At 46.5% G+C, this 17,884-nt stretch overlaps 1 protein-coding gene across 3 annotated transcripts; it reads right to left on the reverse strand.

The window, feature by feature from the left end:
- Nucleotides 1-400: 400 nt before the first annotated feature.
- LOC135385853 (acetylcholinesterase-like) lies at nt 401-11,731 on the reverse strand. Of its 3 annotated transcripts, none has more exons than XM_064615424.1 (6): nt 11,536-11,731; nt 9,453-10,016; nt 6,750-7,030; nt 5,852-6,216; nt 953-1,126; nt 401-724 (listed from the first exon to the last, which is right to left on the reverse strand). In XM_064615424.1, exons 1-6 carry the CDS (start codon nt 11,693-11,695, stop codon nt 592-594), a joined length of 1,677 nt encoding a protein of 558 aa, XP_064471494.1. In that variant the 5' UTR covers nt 11,696-11,731; the 3' UTR covers nt 401-591. The 3 variants fall into 3 exon arrangements, with proteins under 3 accessions (XP_064471494.1, XP_064471493.1, XP_064471495.1); XM_064615423.1 differs by having other exon boundaries at nt 953-1,210; XM_064615425.1 differs by lacking the exon at nt 953-1,126.
- Between the last annotated feature and the right edge of the window lie 6,153 nt (nt 11,732-17,884).

The raw sequence follows: 17,884 nt of genomic DNA on the forward strand, positions 1-17,884 counted from the left end.
ATCCTAAAACGAGCTAGTACGTTTTATCCATCGCAGATTTTTGCTATGCAAATGAGCCAGAACCGAAACCGGGCGCCTCAGGAGCGCACGACATTCGCCGTCGGAGGCTTATCTGGGACGGAAAGCTGTTGATTTGTCTAGCACATCAGCACCTACCCCAATCACCTCCAACGCTCCAAAGCACGTTTCCCTCTGACGTAGAATACGAGCGCTGTCCGCCCTGCGCTCCTGAGGCGCGCGGTTTCGGTTCCGTCTCATTTGCAGAGCAAAATTTGTATAAAAATGCGTGCACTTCCTATTTTAAACCGATCAGAAATGAGAACGATATCATTCTGAATGACGCTTGGTTCTAAGCATGTTAAGTGGTGAAGTTCTGTTTTTTAGAATCCAATGCAAAAACTGACACAAGCCTATGCTACATTCCTGAGAGAGTCACGTCTTTTAATGACATAATAATTCAGCTTTACGATATGTATGCGTAGGATTAAAATGTACAGCCGTGAACATGGAGATATATTTAGATTGTTTCAGGTGCTCATCAGATACGCCATGTCGGGTGACGCTGAATCAGACACGCACGCGTCTATTCCATTAAGACGTGGCGTGGTACTTGTAGTAGATGTCGCACTGGATGGCGAGCTTAGTCTTCGTTACGGTACTGCTCTTGTCTTGGAAGTGCATCACTTGACTGTCGTTGAGTGTGTACGGCAGCCAGTCAACAATGCTGTGAGGAAATACGTATTCGACTCACTTTCCAGCAGTCAATTCAAATCAGAAACAAGTGCTACTCTGAGTGTATCCCTTAGTTTCAAGACTGAGAACAGGAAGGCAACGAAGTGGAAATGCAATGTATGTCCACTATATTCTTTACCACACGGTTGGTCGCCCGGCGTTAGAGTGTAACCAAGTGCTGTATCTGATGCGCACGTTTAGGATCTGGCGCGTCGCTTACCCTAACTGGACGAAGCTTGCCAGTGCTTCCTGCAGCCTAAGCGAATGCACAGCCGCTACGGTCACGTTACTTGCTGTTCCAAAGGCGAGCTGGAAGTCGATGTTCTCTGGTACGCCCAACCAGTCGTCGGGATCTTCAACAAGCCCGTACTCGTAAATGAACACTCTGCCCTCTCTTGACGCCAAGGTAGCCAAAAAGAGGATGGGACATTTGAACAAGGCATTTCCAACAAGGCCAGCATAGTATGTGAAAACCTCCCTGCGCGAAAGTTCATAACAAGACGTGGCTCCTAGGGTGACAAGTCTAGTGAAACACTGTACTCAAAAGTTTGCAAAGCTCATTCGAAAGGGCACAGAAACTGTCGGCTGCCCATCAAATGTTCGAGCTACAGCACAGTCTATAGTTCGCCCAGATGCTAGGCAGTGATTGAACGTAGAAAGTATAGAGAAAGCACTCGAGTATACTACATTAAGTGCAACTTTTAGCACTTGTACTTTAAGTAAAGTACTGTTGGGGACACGGTTAACTAAAATCACCTGTCAGTACTTCGCCGTCCCATATTAGCTTGGTTGCGCTTGAAGGTGTTGTGCCAATATTGTATTTGAAGATGAACCATGTGCTGCACGTGTTTATTAGTCAAAAGAAATATTCTTGCAACACCTGGATATTTGAGATGCGATAAGCCACGGAGTGCTGATTTTAGACAACCATGTCCCTTACAGTACATTCCAACATAAGTATACCTTCATTTTTCCCATCAAGTAGTTAATTACCTAAATGGAAAGTTCGCAAAGGCAAAATTTAGAAAATGTTAATGAATAATATGTACGCTTGGACGGTGCGTTTCCAAAGAACAAAATGCATTTTTAGCAGGCTTGACAAGAAATGTTGACATGTTACAAGAATTATTACTTCTGTACTGCTGAACAGCTAAACGTTACAAACACGAAAATACGCATGCATAGAAAAACGAGTCACCGCGCTACTCAGCGCAGTATAGTTGCTCTAATAAACCGTGCTGTGACTTGTTTCATTCTTTCTTCTTCTTTTTCGTGTTTCACACATTTTATGGTTTTTTGTTAGCCACTGAAAGAGGAGAATTCTGCCATTGCTGCTTCTGTCTCTTTTTAAAGCACGTGATGTGTCACAACGCAGCGAGAAGTGCTTGAAAATGCATAGTCTATGTTGGCTTGTGTCGCTTTTTCCTGATAGCATGCCTTCTTCATTCAGAGGCCAGCAGGAGAACGTTAGGAACTCTAAGCAGGTGGAAAAAAGGTGTGAAACGCCAACAGTTTAAGCCAGCAGAGCTTATCGCCTGTGTGCTGTTAATGCAACTTCTATTATTTCGTTCAGTTCATATTCATTGGTGAGTTGTAAACTATCCACACTTTCTAACTAGCACTTCATGAACATGCTTGCTGAAAACGCTATAAAAGAGCAATCAAACATAATTATACTTTCTCAATTTCTCTCAGTACCAATTAACGAAAATGTGGAGCAATACAAAACAAATTCAAGATACACTTTATGGGTACTGTGAGTACTTGTTCTTTGCCTTGTACATTGTACTTCACTTTTATGTTCATCTGCACTATATGGTACGCTCTATATACTGTATATAAAGCGCTGATAACGCCAGGTACTCGGAGCTCTAAGTACACCTTTCAGGTACATTTCTCATCAATTACGCTAAGCTTACAAAGCACTATCCACTCAAAGTATGGAGGTCTCTCGTTATTGAAAACAGGAATATGTCCCAGAAGTACGTGTATGTGCGCAGGTTATGGGATGGTATAGTGGTCTCTCTCAGGCGTGTCTATGGTGGGGCACGTGGGGACACTTGCCCTGGGCGCCGTTTCATGGGGGGCGCCCATAGCGCTAACTAAGGTGATAAAAAGCACAAGAAAAAAAAAAGAGCGCAGACACTACTTTCTTCGGAGGCTCGGAATGAAAGCTACGTCACCTTTATTTTCCTTACTTTTTAAATCGGAGATTGCTCTTCCGCAACGTGTTGTGGCCACGGCTACCTCTGCAAGCAAAGCAGGGGAACGACAAGGCCAGGCCTCCATAGCTCTTCGTATTCGCGGCAGTAGAAAAATTAAAACACGTCATAATCACGTGGTGTTACATCGTCAGGCATCATGACGGATGCCCATTGGCCGAAGGAGGTTGCGCGCTCCGCGGGATTGGTTGACAAAGTTTCGAAATATCTGACAGCTCACTTTTCTCGGGCAGTCTGGGTAGTCGGCCTTGCGGGCAGCTCGCCAGGGGGCTTAATCGCTTCATCGTCGTTACGGTCGTTACAAGCTAACGAGTGGCGGGAAATTCAAAAAGGCGGGCGGGAAATTTAAAAAGGTGGGCATGTGATAAAACACGTGCACGGCGCTCTTCGCGCGATACGTGAAGGCCGTGGTACACGTCACGCGCAATGTGTCACGTGCCCACCTTTTTGAATTTCCCGCCACTCGTTAGCTTGTAACGACCGTAACGACGATGAAGCGATTAAGCCCCCAGGCTCGCCGATGTCGGTTGACCACAACGACTAAAGAGGAAGTGTATTCGCGGGTTTGTTCGTGAGTTATAGTGACTCTGGCCATGTACTGATCCCCGATAAAGAATCAACCTACGGACATTCTAGCCGGGTCGGAACTGGAATGCTTGGTGCGTGAGGAACACTTTCGAGCGCTGTCGCATTTTCAGATACAGTGACTAAGAAGAGAGGGTTCCTAACGACACAAGTATTTCCCGTGACTGTGTGACCTTCGGTGCATCACCAGTATGAGAAGAAGATGCCCATCTGTGAAACGCACGCACTCGTGGACTTCGCTCCCCTCCAGAAGTAGACTGTGTGTGATTTGAGAGTTCGAACTTGGTTTGGTTGCAGTCTATTCAACGAACGAAACGTCCTGCACGCACGGTGAATATATCAGTCAAACGTTTCAGTCTATGCGTTGCATCAATAAATATGTATTTGGCTTGTCAAAAATGTCTTACGTTATTTTGGAATAACGGGCGCCAAGTATGAAAACCAGTAGAAGTCAATGGTAGCCAGGGCCGGCCGAAAGGCGAGCCAAACGGAGAGGTTGCTGATTGGCTGGCTGCTAGGCATCACGACACATTTTCATTGGTCGTATGTCCAGTGTTGCCTGAACTATGGGCTCTATGGGGAGCTGTGGGCGCCTGACAAGGCTACACGCATCGCCTCGGTCCTCGGATACTGGAGAAAGCCTAGAGTGCGAGGAGGTGCTCGTGCGGTGAGGGCGACGGCCCGTACGACGCGACAGCGTACGCGGCTTTGAGTCCAGCAATAGACGCCGAGCAAATTTGCTTTCCCTGTAGTAAATTGACGTTTTTGAGCTTTGCGACCATACAGACGGCGTTTCCTGAGAGGTGAGGTGATATTTCGGCTTCCTCAGTCAGTTGCTCAAGCGCTGTCCGTGTTCGTCTGTCTACTCGTATTTGTTCTTTATGGTATACTCGGTTTCTACTACTTTCTTCGCGGCATCAGCGCACATGAGTGAGCCCACCGCCTTCACAGAGAGATGGACGACAGAATCACACAGCGTCTATTGCTCGACACAAAGCGGCGTACGCTGTCGCGTCGTACGGGCTGTCGCCCTCACGGCACGAAAACCTCCTCGCACTCTAGACTTTCTCCAGTGTCCAAGATCCAAGGCGAGGTGTGTAGCTGTGTTGGTCCCCCTCCTTTGCTTGCAGTGGTAGCCGTGGCCAGAACACGTTGCGGAGGCAACCTCCAAAATAAAAAAGAAGGAAAATAAAGGTGACGTAGCTTTCATTCCGAGCCTCCGAAGAAATAAGCGTCTGCACTCTTTCTTCCTGTTAACGCTAGTTAACAGGAAGAGTGCACTAACGCTTTAACTCTAAGTGCATTAACGCTATCGGCGTCCCCCGCATGAAACGGCGCCCAGGGCAATGTCTTCACCGTATCGCGATCTAGATGATGCTAACGATAGCGGTTTCTATCGTCAGCTGTGAGAGGTCTTTCAGTAAAATAAAACTGATACTTTCATATTTGAGAGCTTCCATAGGTCAAAGAAGGCTCTGCGATCTTGCTCTGCTTAGCATAGAGAGACATGAAACTGAAAAAAAATCTGACTTCGATGACATCATAAACAGCTACGCAGCAGCGAAGGCTTGGAAAATAGTGTTGTGATTGTCCAATCTGACAATAGTTTTTTTCTTTTTTCATGATGGTTTTGTGTGTATTCGGGGTTAACAAAAACATAAGCGACAAGCCAGCAGCGCTCCATGTTTATCGCGAACAACATCATGTGGATACGCTGCGACTGGGGCGCAACTGCACAGCTTGCCATGGGCGCCGTCCTTTCTAGATACGCCACTGATAGTAGTGCCTGAAAGATGAAAGAGGTAACATTTCCTTGTGCCTGAGGAACACGCAAACAACACTAATTGTTTGTGTGTTTCAGGTAATGTTGCCTCTTTCTACAGTACACCAGCTCGTTTGGACACTTCTAATTTATTCTCAGAGATTGTTGGAAACACGATGTAATCTCTAGTACGCTCAGAGAGACGTCGTTTCCAGTTAATTCTGGGCAGCGAAATGAACATAAAGTGTCGGACATAAAACGTCTGGACAGAATTTGCCAACTTGTAATAGCGGCCTTCGCCTTCCCTTCACCTTCAGCTTCCAGTAACTCATCATGGTTTGTGTTCCAACAATAAGCCGAAAGAAGTTTCGAAGTCTATGGTGTAATCCACATATTAAAAGATTGGAAATGTATAGTATAATATGGATTGCGTCTTGTCGATGCTTCAACTGCCAGGACACTCCCCATAGGTAGTACTTTCCTTCACAGGAGGAAAGACAGCGAACGATAAATGACCTTACATTGTGTTTTTCTCTGTCGGAATACACACCTGTTGTCCTTAGGAAAAGCAAGACCCGAATGCAGATTCTCAGCTTCCAGGACGTCCACACCGAAGAGGAAAGTCAGTAATGCTGACGCAGCTTCACGGTATTTTTCCGACGACAGAGTCATCCAAGGTTCACCGTACGTTTGCTCAAGAAATACACGAAACAGGTTGGCTCCTTCGTTGCTCGTGAATCCCAGGAGAAGATCGGTTCGCGGGAGTCTTCCTTTTGACAAGACGGTCAGAGGATCATCTGGGAAGAGGCTATCTCCAAAAGTGGGAATGTATGGGCTGAGGGTGCGACGAAAAGCATCTTGCACCGGTACTGAGACAAGCTGGGTTGGAAGGGCATTCTGCAAGCAGCTCAGCACCTATAGAGACAGGACAGTCTTCCACACATGGTAATTTCGATCTCCACCCAACTTTTTCTTATCCTTTACAAAAAATACTCCATCCCGCTAAACCCCAGATGCGAAATCGCCACTCTACAAAACTCACTGCACAAATAAAGTACGGCTCATCCCCGGCTCAATACGGAGGGTCATGTCTGGACATAGTAAGGACTAAGAATACACAAATTCAGCTTCCCTCTTACAATGTCGGGACATTCAGTAATAGGACTGTCACGATAGCAGCTGCTTTTACTTGAAAAGGTGACCTAATAGTTCGACAACAAAGGTTGTCGTATAGTTCTAAATGTTCAGACGATACATTCAGTTGTTGAAACGGGAACAATTTAACTTGACATTGATGTGACTTGGCATTGACGCCTTTCCGAGGCTGATGGGCATGAAAGCGTCTGAGACAGCGCTATTCAACATGCAATGAGCTCCAATGTGTCATTTTGTAGTTTCTAGATCGTCGAGAAGCATACTAAAATGTGAACAGACTTCTTTAACTTCACCTGAGATGCATTACTGGACAGCGGTCGTCCACAAATGGCACGAGCAAGCGCGTCGACCTTATCTGGACCAGAATAGTAGTTGTCTCCTAGTCGGGAGAATGGCGAGCCGCCCTGAAGTACAACTCGATGAAATAGCGGTCGACTCCTTTTAGATAGCAAATGCAGACCGGCACAAACAGCTCCAGCTTCAACTCCCCAGAGCGTCATCAGGTTAGGATCACCACCAAAGCTGTCTATGTTCTCTACGACCCAGTGGAGAACCTGCTGCTGGTCCCATAAACCTTGATAGAGATACAACCATTGCGTCAGGTGATCTACCATTCATGCCACCTCGGCCTCAAGTCGGTGCGCCATTCCAGGAGCACCTCCTGAAGACCTGTTTCGCCTTTCGTTTTGGCTGCTGCAAAGCTGCACGACAAACAACATACTACGTTCTTGCACAGAACGGGGGCTGTAGTGCGCGCGAGAGGTTTTTGATCCGTACGCGACAGGAACCCCCCAAATCCTCCAGAGAGCTCCCATGTAAGAATGAGCGAGGTTGTCACTCGGTGAAGCAGGGTAACCCGATGGGAGTGTTGACAACACTGCCTAGATACACCCTCTTCTCACTTCTTCGCTACATGAACATATAAAGTCGGGATAAACACGGGTTTTCTCTGGACACAAGTGTCTGCCCATGCAGCTCATGGCAGCTCGTCTCCATAGCAACGGCCGCCGAAGCACGGTCGTGATTCGCGGATTCTCAATGACGTCATGCCGCGAAAGCGCTCATGCTTTGTTTCTAGGTAGTGTTCGCGTAGGTTTGCTGGCTCACTCATAGCCGCTCGCTACGCTGCCCCTACGTCACACTGTGCTTCTTATGTCACGGCAACAGATTGGGCCACGCCTTCAACGTCACGCCGCTCTGCACAAGACTGATTTTTCGCCATGTTTCTATAAATTAAATTGAGTAGTGACAAGACACCGTTGAGAGCATTCTACATGGTCGTTGCTGATAAACTGCTTGATTAATTATCAGGATAAACGTCATTTCACTACACGTTTAAATGTTGTACGAGTTATCTGTGACTCTGCTCTGGCTGGTCTGCAGGATCATAACATCACAAATGGCCGTTATACACGCATTCTCTTGAGGAAGTACTTTTGTAATATAAAGTATCGCAGCTCCACTAAGAAATGGAATATCACAGGGATAAAAGTCAGGATCAGTGAAAGTGCTACCATTATCCGTGTGCACTCTAAGCTTCTTAAGTACGAATGGTATTGCAGCGTGCAGCGTACTGCAGGTGTGCAGCGTAGCAATATGAGCTGAGTGAAAGAACAGTAAAGCATTGGTGCTCCTGCTGGTGTCATCTCAAATGCCGGGGGGGGGGGGGGGTCGTGTATTATAATACATTGTATCATGATAGTATCACTGTAATACACTATTGTATTAGCTGTCGGTATTATAATCACCATTTTCAAAAAGTATTTGTATTAGTGTTATAATACGCTAAAAATATGTATACCCGTATTACTGTATTACTTGTTGAGACAGTACTACTTTTCGGGCTTCCCAATGGGCCGGCACTGGCCATTGCCCCTGTATGGCTCAAGCATAGTCTGCGCTGATAACAATGGCCCATGTTCTCCCGGAAAACGGGTTCATGTCATTGCACCCTCGTACTGTTCAACTTCCCCCTCTGTCTTTGTCGCAAATCGGCGCACTAGGTGACATGGAGTTATCAATGTATCTCGTCAGGGGGTCTTGATTTTGATTTGATTTAGGATTTTCTGGCGCAAGGATATCAGAGATCGAGCTGCGCCGGACCAGGTAGTCAAGGGTCTTGCATACATCCTTTGTGAACGTCTCAAAGTTGCCATAGGTGACCTGCTCAGGGAGGTGGAATACCTGATTTTTGCTGTCACTTCTACCATGGAAAGGCCCGACGTGCCAAATGTCTGCCAAATGGCCTGTGTTAGCGCCGCGAAGATACTGTGGTTATGAACAACGTATAGACGTGGACAGATGGAGAGGGGACAGCAAGAAGGTGTGGCAGGCAGGAGGATTAGTGCATGTCCTGTGCCAGGTCGGGGGAACTGTGCCGACACTTCTCTGGAAAGCCTTCGGAAAACCCAGGGTAAACCTCAGACAGTACAGCCGGTGTCGGGATTCGAACCCGCATCGCCTCCCAGTCCCGGTGTGGAAGGCGATCATTCTAACCGTAACGCCAAGCGAGCTGGTAATGTCAAATATGCCACAAGACGTTCTTTGTTTTGACCAAACAGGCGAGCAATCGAAGATTCGATTTTTGAGAAAATGTTATCGTTAAATTCCAATAGCCAGTAACGCATCTATTGTTTCTTACGACAGGCACTGTAAATTGTGAAATAGATGTTGTGCACGCCCGGGTGGGGATATGTTTATTATAAAAAAAAGAGAGAAAGGTGCACGCCCTGGGCTTTTCCAGAATGTTATGTATCCCTTGTTTTTTCCACAATGTACTATAATACACTGTTTCAGAAATACTATTGTATTAGTATTATCATACGTACGTGTTTTTGTGCAGCACTATGTATTAGTATTATGATACAACAAATAGTATTACCGCCCACCTCTGTCAAATGTAACAGTCCCCTATCCTCACAGCAGTAGATGCTGCCGCAAGGAGTCGTCACTGTACAGCCGTGAAAAATATGCGTCGCAATACATGTTGTACATACCTTGGTTCCCTGGAATGGCAGAGATGTTGCCAAAGAGAAAGCCAAACACACCGAGCCTGTAATTGGGGACGACGACCACAGACCCTGTCCGCTTGGAGAATTGCGCGCCGTCGTATTGGTCCAAGCTGTTCGAGCCTTGTGTAAAACCTCCGCCGTGAAGGACAACGACGACGGGGTGAAGTTTCTTTCCATCAAGGCCTGGAGTCCAGATGTTGAGGTGAAGGCAGTCTTCCGTGAAATCGGGAGTCAAGTTTGCAGGCTTCCTGCTCAGTGGTTGTTGAACGCACGGGGCCGCCTTTGAGGTGGCCTCCAGCTGTCCAGGCCAGAAGCGCACAGGCGTTGGAAGCTGGAAACGTGCTGACTGAAGCGGAGGTTCGGCATACGGAACCGCATAGAAAGCGAAAACCGTATCGCTGCCCACAGAGAGCCGCACCCCTTGCGTGAGGCCCGTACGGGTACGGACCTTTGGGGAAAAACTGAGTTGATGGAACGCCATACTGTTGATGGCGAGGTAGATGATGAAAATGACTAGAGCAAGGACAGTCACGCCGCAACAGGACGCACCTGTAAGCAAGAGCTGCTGAGTGCCACAGAAGATTATAAGGGACATATAGAGAGAGATCGACATGGACAGGGGTGGCCAGTGGCCCACGGGTCGTTCTCAGGCTACGCACAGCTTTCGACTCCGGTTGACGGGCCGATCCTGGGATCCACCTCACCAGCCTTTACTACGATTCCCTTTGCTACACTCCAAGTACAGAAAATGAATCAAGGCAAAAAGATCCCTCACGCTCTCAAGGTCCCCTAGCCTCCGCTAGCTCAGAATGCTCAGCGAAGAAGAGAGACGAACTGTGCACTTCGATATTTAAAAAATACCGTCTTCAAACAATTTCAGTGCTGGCCCGCTGCGGAATTACTGCGCCCTTAGGAGGTAAAGGGAGAACATGCAACTTTTGAGAAACAAGTTTGGCATTTGCCGTTCTCTCTGTAGCGGTTACTGTTAGATTGTTCAGAGCAAATATGTATAGCTGTTCAGCCCTATTTGGTTTTCTGAACTCACACCTGCACCCTCGTAAACGTCATATCCATGTTCCACATTTCCTTGTATTTTTGAATGTAGAGAAAGACCAGTAAAATATGCGAGCGGCACACGGAAACCTCACTCAGTCAGCCTATGATTTTCCTCTGTAGATGACTATGTGCTTCCCCTCGAGATTTTCATCCGACAAAGAATTTTGCATCTTTCAGCTGAACTTGCATCTCTATGTGACCCCGTTCGAACGCTCGTGTTCTCTTGTTCCCCCACATCTGCGTATATACTTTTGTGTTCATTGCCGTACCCTGTTGGGCGACTACGTGTTTCTCATCTTTCGAAATATCATGTATTTCGATACTGAAATTACGTATGCAAACTTGGTCGCAGCAGTATAAAGGGTTACCTAGAGTGCACTGTGCGCATGCAATTTCTTTCGGTGAAATTTTCGCGCTGTAGTGAAGAACGCGTAAGAACGGTGTAAGGTCTCAGTCGTTGCCGTGTCGAAAAGAACGGATAGAAATGCTGACATGACGAAAGGTGCCAAACAGAATCCCCCAGAGAAGCCCCAAGTGGTACGGACTAGATCCAATCACACCGCGAGCCGCACGGATGCCGCAGGCTTTCTGTGCTTGAAAATATCTGCCACGAAGCGTAAGTGAGAGAAAAGGTGCCGAGATAGCCTTCGTCAGGTAACGTCCTCTAGCATAAAGGAAGACCTGTTCGATGCCTTCTCTCCCTCCTTCCCTATGATGGACACAGACCCGGACAGAAAGATTGTAGCTAGTGGCTGCGCATACAGCTGATGGCGGATCGTGATCACTGAAAGCGTGAGTGCAATTGGCGGGACACCTCACGACTACGTCACATCACTTCTACATGGCGCTGCCGTGACACACATCTATGCTACTGTCCTCACAGCAAAGGAGCACAAAAACGGAGCGTAGTCCTCGACGATCGGCTATGGCTGTTAGCTGGCCTCAGATATTACAGCACCCGATGGATTTCCAAACATTTATAGAGGTTACAAAAAGACGCTACGATGCTTACAAGCATACTCGAAGAAGGGAAGGTCGCCCGGCAAATTATCCGAGAGGTCCGACTCAACTAGTCTTTCTATCGACTTCGTATCGCTTACGGGACCTGTGGACTGCTGGGGGGACCTGGTTGGTCTTATTTCATCTTCCACTGCACCTTGATTTTTGCTCATGATGGAACGACTGTCGAGGGCAGCGCCCGCCGAAGAACAAGCAGATTGTCCGATCGTCTTCTTTTCTCATTTTACTCATGAGGTATGAACAACCTGAACGATGCAGAAAATATGTTGAAAACAGTTTCACAATTGACCATTTGATCAGCTGCTGCGCTTGATTGCACCCTCGTCGCAGTCACGGTTTCTTATTACATTGAATGAGCCTTAAGGAAAAACAGCCCTGGAACTACGAGACTGGGAGGTGAGCCGGGTTAAAATCTTCGACGCTCTGGCTGTGCAGTCTGTCTGTTTTCCTTCGGTTTTCTTCAGACGCTCTGGGGTAAACGTCGTAACAATTCCCCACGAAATGGGCCCCGGAACGCATGATCCTCCTTCAAGCATGACAGCATATCAGGCAGCAAACAGCTCGGCAATATCGCCACCACCACCATGTCTTATTCCAACTGCTTACATGAAAGAACGCATGATGAGTTAAACATGACGCAAAAGACAAAGGGACGGAAGCTCAGAGAGGACGAGCGTCACATCCAGCTTTACTGACACAAAAGGCAGAGCAAAGGAACAGCGCCACAGATCTCACAGGTTCAAGGACACGATTAATCAAAACAGATTTGTGTTACCTTATACAAGGAAAGCTGATGATATGAAGGTCCACCTATGCCCACCTTGAAGAAATTGTATTTCTCGCTCAGATAACGTAATCGAGGGCTTGCTGACACAGTTATCTCCAGTATCAGATATAAAGTAAGCTTCATAGGGAGCTTCACTCTCACTTTTACAGGAATATAAAGTCTTCCACGGATAACCGCAGACCCAACAACAACTATGCGCGGTATAGCAACAGAAATAGCCGAGAAAAAAAATAGTAAAAGTGCGGCTAACCCCCTCTGCTTTATTGTCCCAAAGAAGCGCGCGCGAAACGTGCTACGAGAGGATGAAGTGTCCCCTCCTCCATTTATTTTGCTTTCTTTGTGATAAGACGGTCGTCACGAGAATCAAGGTCAAAGCGGGAGAAAGACAGGTAAAACAAGAGGCGCGACACCTCCTCCTCTCGCCGCACCTTCCGCGCGCGGTTTTTTGCGACAGTCAAGCAGGTGGGGCTAAAGCAGCACTTTTACTAATTTCTTTCGACTATTCCTGTTGCTATACTTTGCATAGTTTTTGTTGAGTCTGAGGGTACCCGTGCAGGACTTCGTATTTCTGTAAAGGTGAGGTTCGCTTGTCAATTTTCAAAGTTCGATTGAGAAAAATAAATTTCCTGAATTAAAAACTGTCGAAAGCCTTCTGAAATGCCAGCAAAATTTTCCAGAAGATAATTGCCGAGAGTCCCACAGTCATCCGGCGAGTACGTACGCCCCCAGTTAAATTTTTTTATCACTTTTGTTGAAACACCCTGCATATACAGGGTGTTGTACGAGAGAATGACCCCTAGGTATTAAAGAAATATAGGTTAGATAAAAATTGGAAACCTTCTGCACGACACATGTGAAGGTTTCTGCTACCAAAACAAGCGTTTTCTATGAGTGTACCTCATTAATTAGTCTAATTAGCTTAATTGAGCTCAAAAATTTGCCAAGGAAAGGTGACTTTTTTGCGTTACTTTTAAAGCCCATGGCCACAACACACCATTTCAGCACTGCGGAATCCGAAAGCGCGCTTGCAGAGATGGCAAGTTTTTGGGTGTGAAATAATTGGGGAATAGTTGTCAAAGTACGGTTGGAATATGTGGTTGCCATGGAATTTCTAATTAACGGGAAAAAAAACTGTTACCTTTCTTGGCAAAACTTTGATTTCAATCATGATAATTAGCCTAATTAATGAGATATAGTCATGCAAACCACCCGTTTGGGTGGCAAAAACCTTCACAAGTGTCATGCAGAAGGTTTCCCACTTTTATCTCACGTAGATTATTTTCAAAAAGTAATTAGGGATCACTCTCTCATGCGACATCCTGTGTACCGGGTACGTGTTTCACGAAGAGAGAGAGTTCACTGAGTAATTCGTAAGCATGTGGCACCATCGGAGAACTTTCTTTTTTGTAAAGATCATTGGGACAACGGCTATGAACTGAGTAGGAGCTGCTTATTTGCGTGCACTCACTAATCAAATAAAAATCTTGATCTTTTAATTTTACTTCATACGCTTACCGAACCGTTGTTTTACGTATTGGGACCTTTAGCGAAAAATATTCCAAGAAAAAAACGCGTTAGCGATTTTTTCGAGGAATTAATCGGTTCCTATTTACATATTTCTTACGGCTTTCACTATGTGGCTGTCAATTTCGTGTTCATCCGCCTGGTTCCCGCACGGAGCTGCCGGAAGATTAGGAACAGCCGCAGGAGACGCTTTGGTATCCCTCTCAACGCGACTGGTAAATAATAGTGAGCTTTAGTATACCGTCAATAAGGTTATCGTGCCTATTGGACCAATCGCAGTGGTGCGTGACTCAGAATCTTATCCACTGATTGGTTTCGGTTGGTACGGTTCGACGCGAGCCACATTAGAGAGTTTTAGCAGACCGCTGATAACGTGGCTAGCGTCTCACCATATCAACCGGAACCAATCAATGGATAAGATTCTGAGTCACACACCACTGCGATTGGTTGCAATAGGCACGATAACCTTATTGACGGTATACTAAAGCTCACTATTATCAACGGTCTGCTAGAACTCTCTAATAATAGGTCTGTTCGATTAGACTTGCACTCCCTGAACCAGTTCCGGGCGGTGCAGCGCTGGCAAAGAAGGGGAAAAAAAGGAAAGAAGGAACGAAATATGGTCATGGGAAATAAATTATTGAGTTCATGAAATATGAAATATCGGAGTGTTATACATGTACAATGCTATAAAGTGGGCATTTCTGAGCAGGAATTAGTGGTCGTTAATTGTCAAAAATCCGTATTACCATGACGGTAACATAACCTAATGATAGTTTGACAGCGTATGCGACAGCTCTGACTAATGTTAACCATACGCGTAGTGCACAACAGAGGTTCCCGTCTGTTTTCGGAACAGATCCTCTGTTTTATGTAATCAGTTTTTTCATGCTAACGGTCCGAAACTATTTCAAAAATATCAATACTGTGCAACTATAAATAAAGGCATTTGATTAGATTGATAATACAACTTGGAGCAGTGACTTCTACATTTTTGCAGCAAGCGGGTTTGGACTGTGTCCAGCTTACAATCGATAGTTCAAACTATCGATAGTTTTGAGCAAAACTATCGATAGTTAAATGAGTAGTCGTCTCAACCATCGATAGTACTATCGATAGCGTTTGGATGACTATCGCCCATCACTACTTGGTGTGCACTGGTTTGAAACGAACGAGACGGTGCAGGGGGCGCTCGGCTGCACTGGCGAAACCAGAGGGCGAAACGAACTGGCGAGTGCAGCACCACCGGAACTGGTTCAGGCAGTGCAGGCCTAATCGAACGTACCTAATGGTACCGTGATGTTACACGTAAGGTTTTTCTGCGCAGTGTGGTTGACAACGGCGAGCCCTTTCACCAGCACCACCACCACCTGCGCAGTGTGGCGACATGACTGCGGATAATTTGGACCACCTGGGGTTTCTTTGACGTGCGCCGGAAATCTCCGACACACGGTGCTGGAAGCAATGTTTACCCCACATTGCTACCCCCCTCGGCCGGCATCGAACCCGCGAGCTCAGCAAGCCAGCACGTTACCGTCTGAGCTGCCGAGGACGGTAACGCGACTGGTAAACAGCGCTGGCGGTTCTATCATTCCGTAGGTGAGATAGCGTGCCTTATCATGAATGATGACGGATGCACCGCGTGCGCTGTGTGCTAGTCCACGACCTACTTAATAAGAGAACGACCAGTTCACTTGACCCCCCTTCCAGCGCCGGCTTTTTTGTTTCACATGTTTGCCGCAGGAGCATTGGTGGCGCTGCCGACATTCCCTACTTTAATGGGGGTTGTAGTGCTTATGCGGTAGCTTTCTACGGACTTCTTCGCATCCGCGTCAGATATTTGTGCCTTCTTTTTTTTTTTTTTTTTTGCCAAACATATCGTAATCTTTACGCACCAAACCGCTACGAAGACCTCAGTTCTCATGAGCATGGTTTATTCCGTAGTGCCTTTTTGCAAGGCAAGATGCTTCCTTGCGTGAAAAGCGAAAAAGTGTGCTGTCATCCATCTGAGGTATTTCTCCAAAACCTTGCAATTCAGCTGCGGTCACTTTTACTTTGCCCCTTAACATATTACTAACATTTCTTCCTTTTCTTTTTGAGCATGTAGAAGAGATTTCCTACAACAATTCACTTTGGAGATACCGAGTGTGTACATACAGACGCACTTGTTCAGTGCGTGATGGCACCAACTTTAAATTAATCTTAAATATAAATAACGGCATACAGGAGCGTATCGCCACAGGAAGAGCAGCAGGAACTGCTCTTAACCTATGGCCCCTTTTTACCAACAGTGGTTAACTTTGGACTAAGATCCAGCGTTGCGTGATCTGATGAATATTCCAGTGACAGTAACTTCCTTTAGTGTAGCATAGTTAAGCGTTAAATTCAAGTTAAGACACCGTTGTTCTCGGTTCAAATGCTAATTGGTGATGGTGAAACCGGGACTTAGTCTATCACTGAAGGACTGGAGCCGAAGCGGATATCGGTTTGATTACGGTTCAGTGTCAGAACTCTGAAAGCGGTTACAGGTAGGAGGCTCGCCGTTTTAATGCTTGTGGTTACCGGTAACCAAGCAGTTGAACCGGTACTTTTTCGGTTTTCTGTAGGATGTATCTGCTGGCTGCGTGGATGTCGCAGAAGCACGTTCAACGCCACTAATCAGAGTTGTAAAGAAATATATATCGCATCCCAAGCTGATCGCGTTCACGCGTGAGCATATTCTTATGAACCGGTAACCGAAATCACATAATTCGGTTCAGGTTGCGGCTTTGGTTAGTTGCGAATGGTGGATTGCAGATGTGGATATGGAAGAAATTTGGGTTCCAAGTCGTCTTCAGTTTCGCCCCGGTTTCAGTCCCTGCGCGCACTTCCACGTGCCAGAGCATGATTGTCTCCACTGCTGGATCGCCAATGAGTTGATTGTTTTTTTACAGCGATATGGGGGTGGGGGTGGTGAAAGAGCTCACTGTTATCTGCCTCACAGATGTGGGCAACGTCACGACTAAAGCCCTGGAGGAAAACATGTCCTGGGGCAACTTCAAGGGAATTGTGCGGAGATATGTCTAAAAGTGTCTGATGAAAACCCACGAAAAAATCCACGCTGCACACACAGCTCCGGGACTCGAACCCGGGTACCTCCCAAGTTCTCCCAGGTATGGGGGAACTTGCTTTTCAAGGACGGCGTGGTATCAAATGAAGTACCTTGTACTGTGTACCAATATGTCATCGCACGAGAAAACAAAATAAACGGCGTCCATGTAAAGTATACCCCGACAAAACGAGCACAGGAGTCGATGTTGTACACTACAAATCAATATGGACGTCCAAAAGATGTACACGAGTCAATACGAACACCATCTCGTCACATGTCCCAATGCGGAGTCCCCCTGTTTTAGGGAATGTGGGCAGCGCGCCAAGCGGGCGTTTCACCTGTGAGAGGAGGAAATTGCGAGGAGGTTCCGCGGACGGCCGCTCCATAGGGATTTGGGAAAGTGACCTGGTCGCTCTCTTATTAAGTAGGTCGTGTGCTAGTCAGGCAGAGAAGGAGAAAGACCACCAAAGCGTCTTTTGCGGTCTCGCGGCTGTTTCTTATCTTCCGTGACCCCCGTGTACGAACCAGGCAGACGAACACGAAATTGACAGCCAGATAGCTGATCCAAAGAGCGCATTGGTGCAATATTAAAAGTTGTCCAAACCAAATGGCGGCAAAAGATTCCAGGAGGTAATTGCCGAAAGTACGACAGTCCTCCGGCGGGTACGTTGCCAGATGGAATGTTTTATAACGTTAGGTGCAAAACAGCCTCTATAACCAACAATATGTCCAATTGAATAAATAAATACAGGTACTCAGTTACTTTTCAACCCTGCTGGTTAATTGCATATAGCAACGCACTTGCGTGTATATTATTTCTTACGTCGAAACAACAGCAGCAATTGCGTTTTGAGTGTAGAACGTTCATGCAACAAACTGAAAAATGTGTGCGTAGGTAAACGTGGAGAGCACGTACATGTAGCACACATATAGCCCTTC

This window comes from Ornithodoros turicata, chromosome 2 (genome assembly GCF_037126465.1).
Source record: "Ornithodoros turicata isolate Travis chromosome 2, ASM3712646v1, whole genome shotgun sequence".
NCBI classification, from domain to species: domain Eukaryota; kingdom Metazoa; phylum Arthropoda; class Arachnida; order Ixodida; family Argasidae; genus Ornithodoros; species Ornithodoros turicata.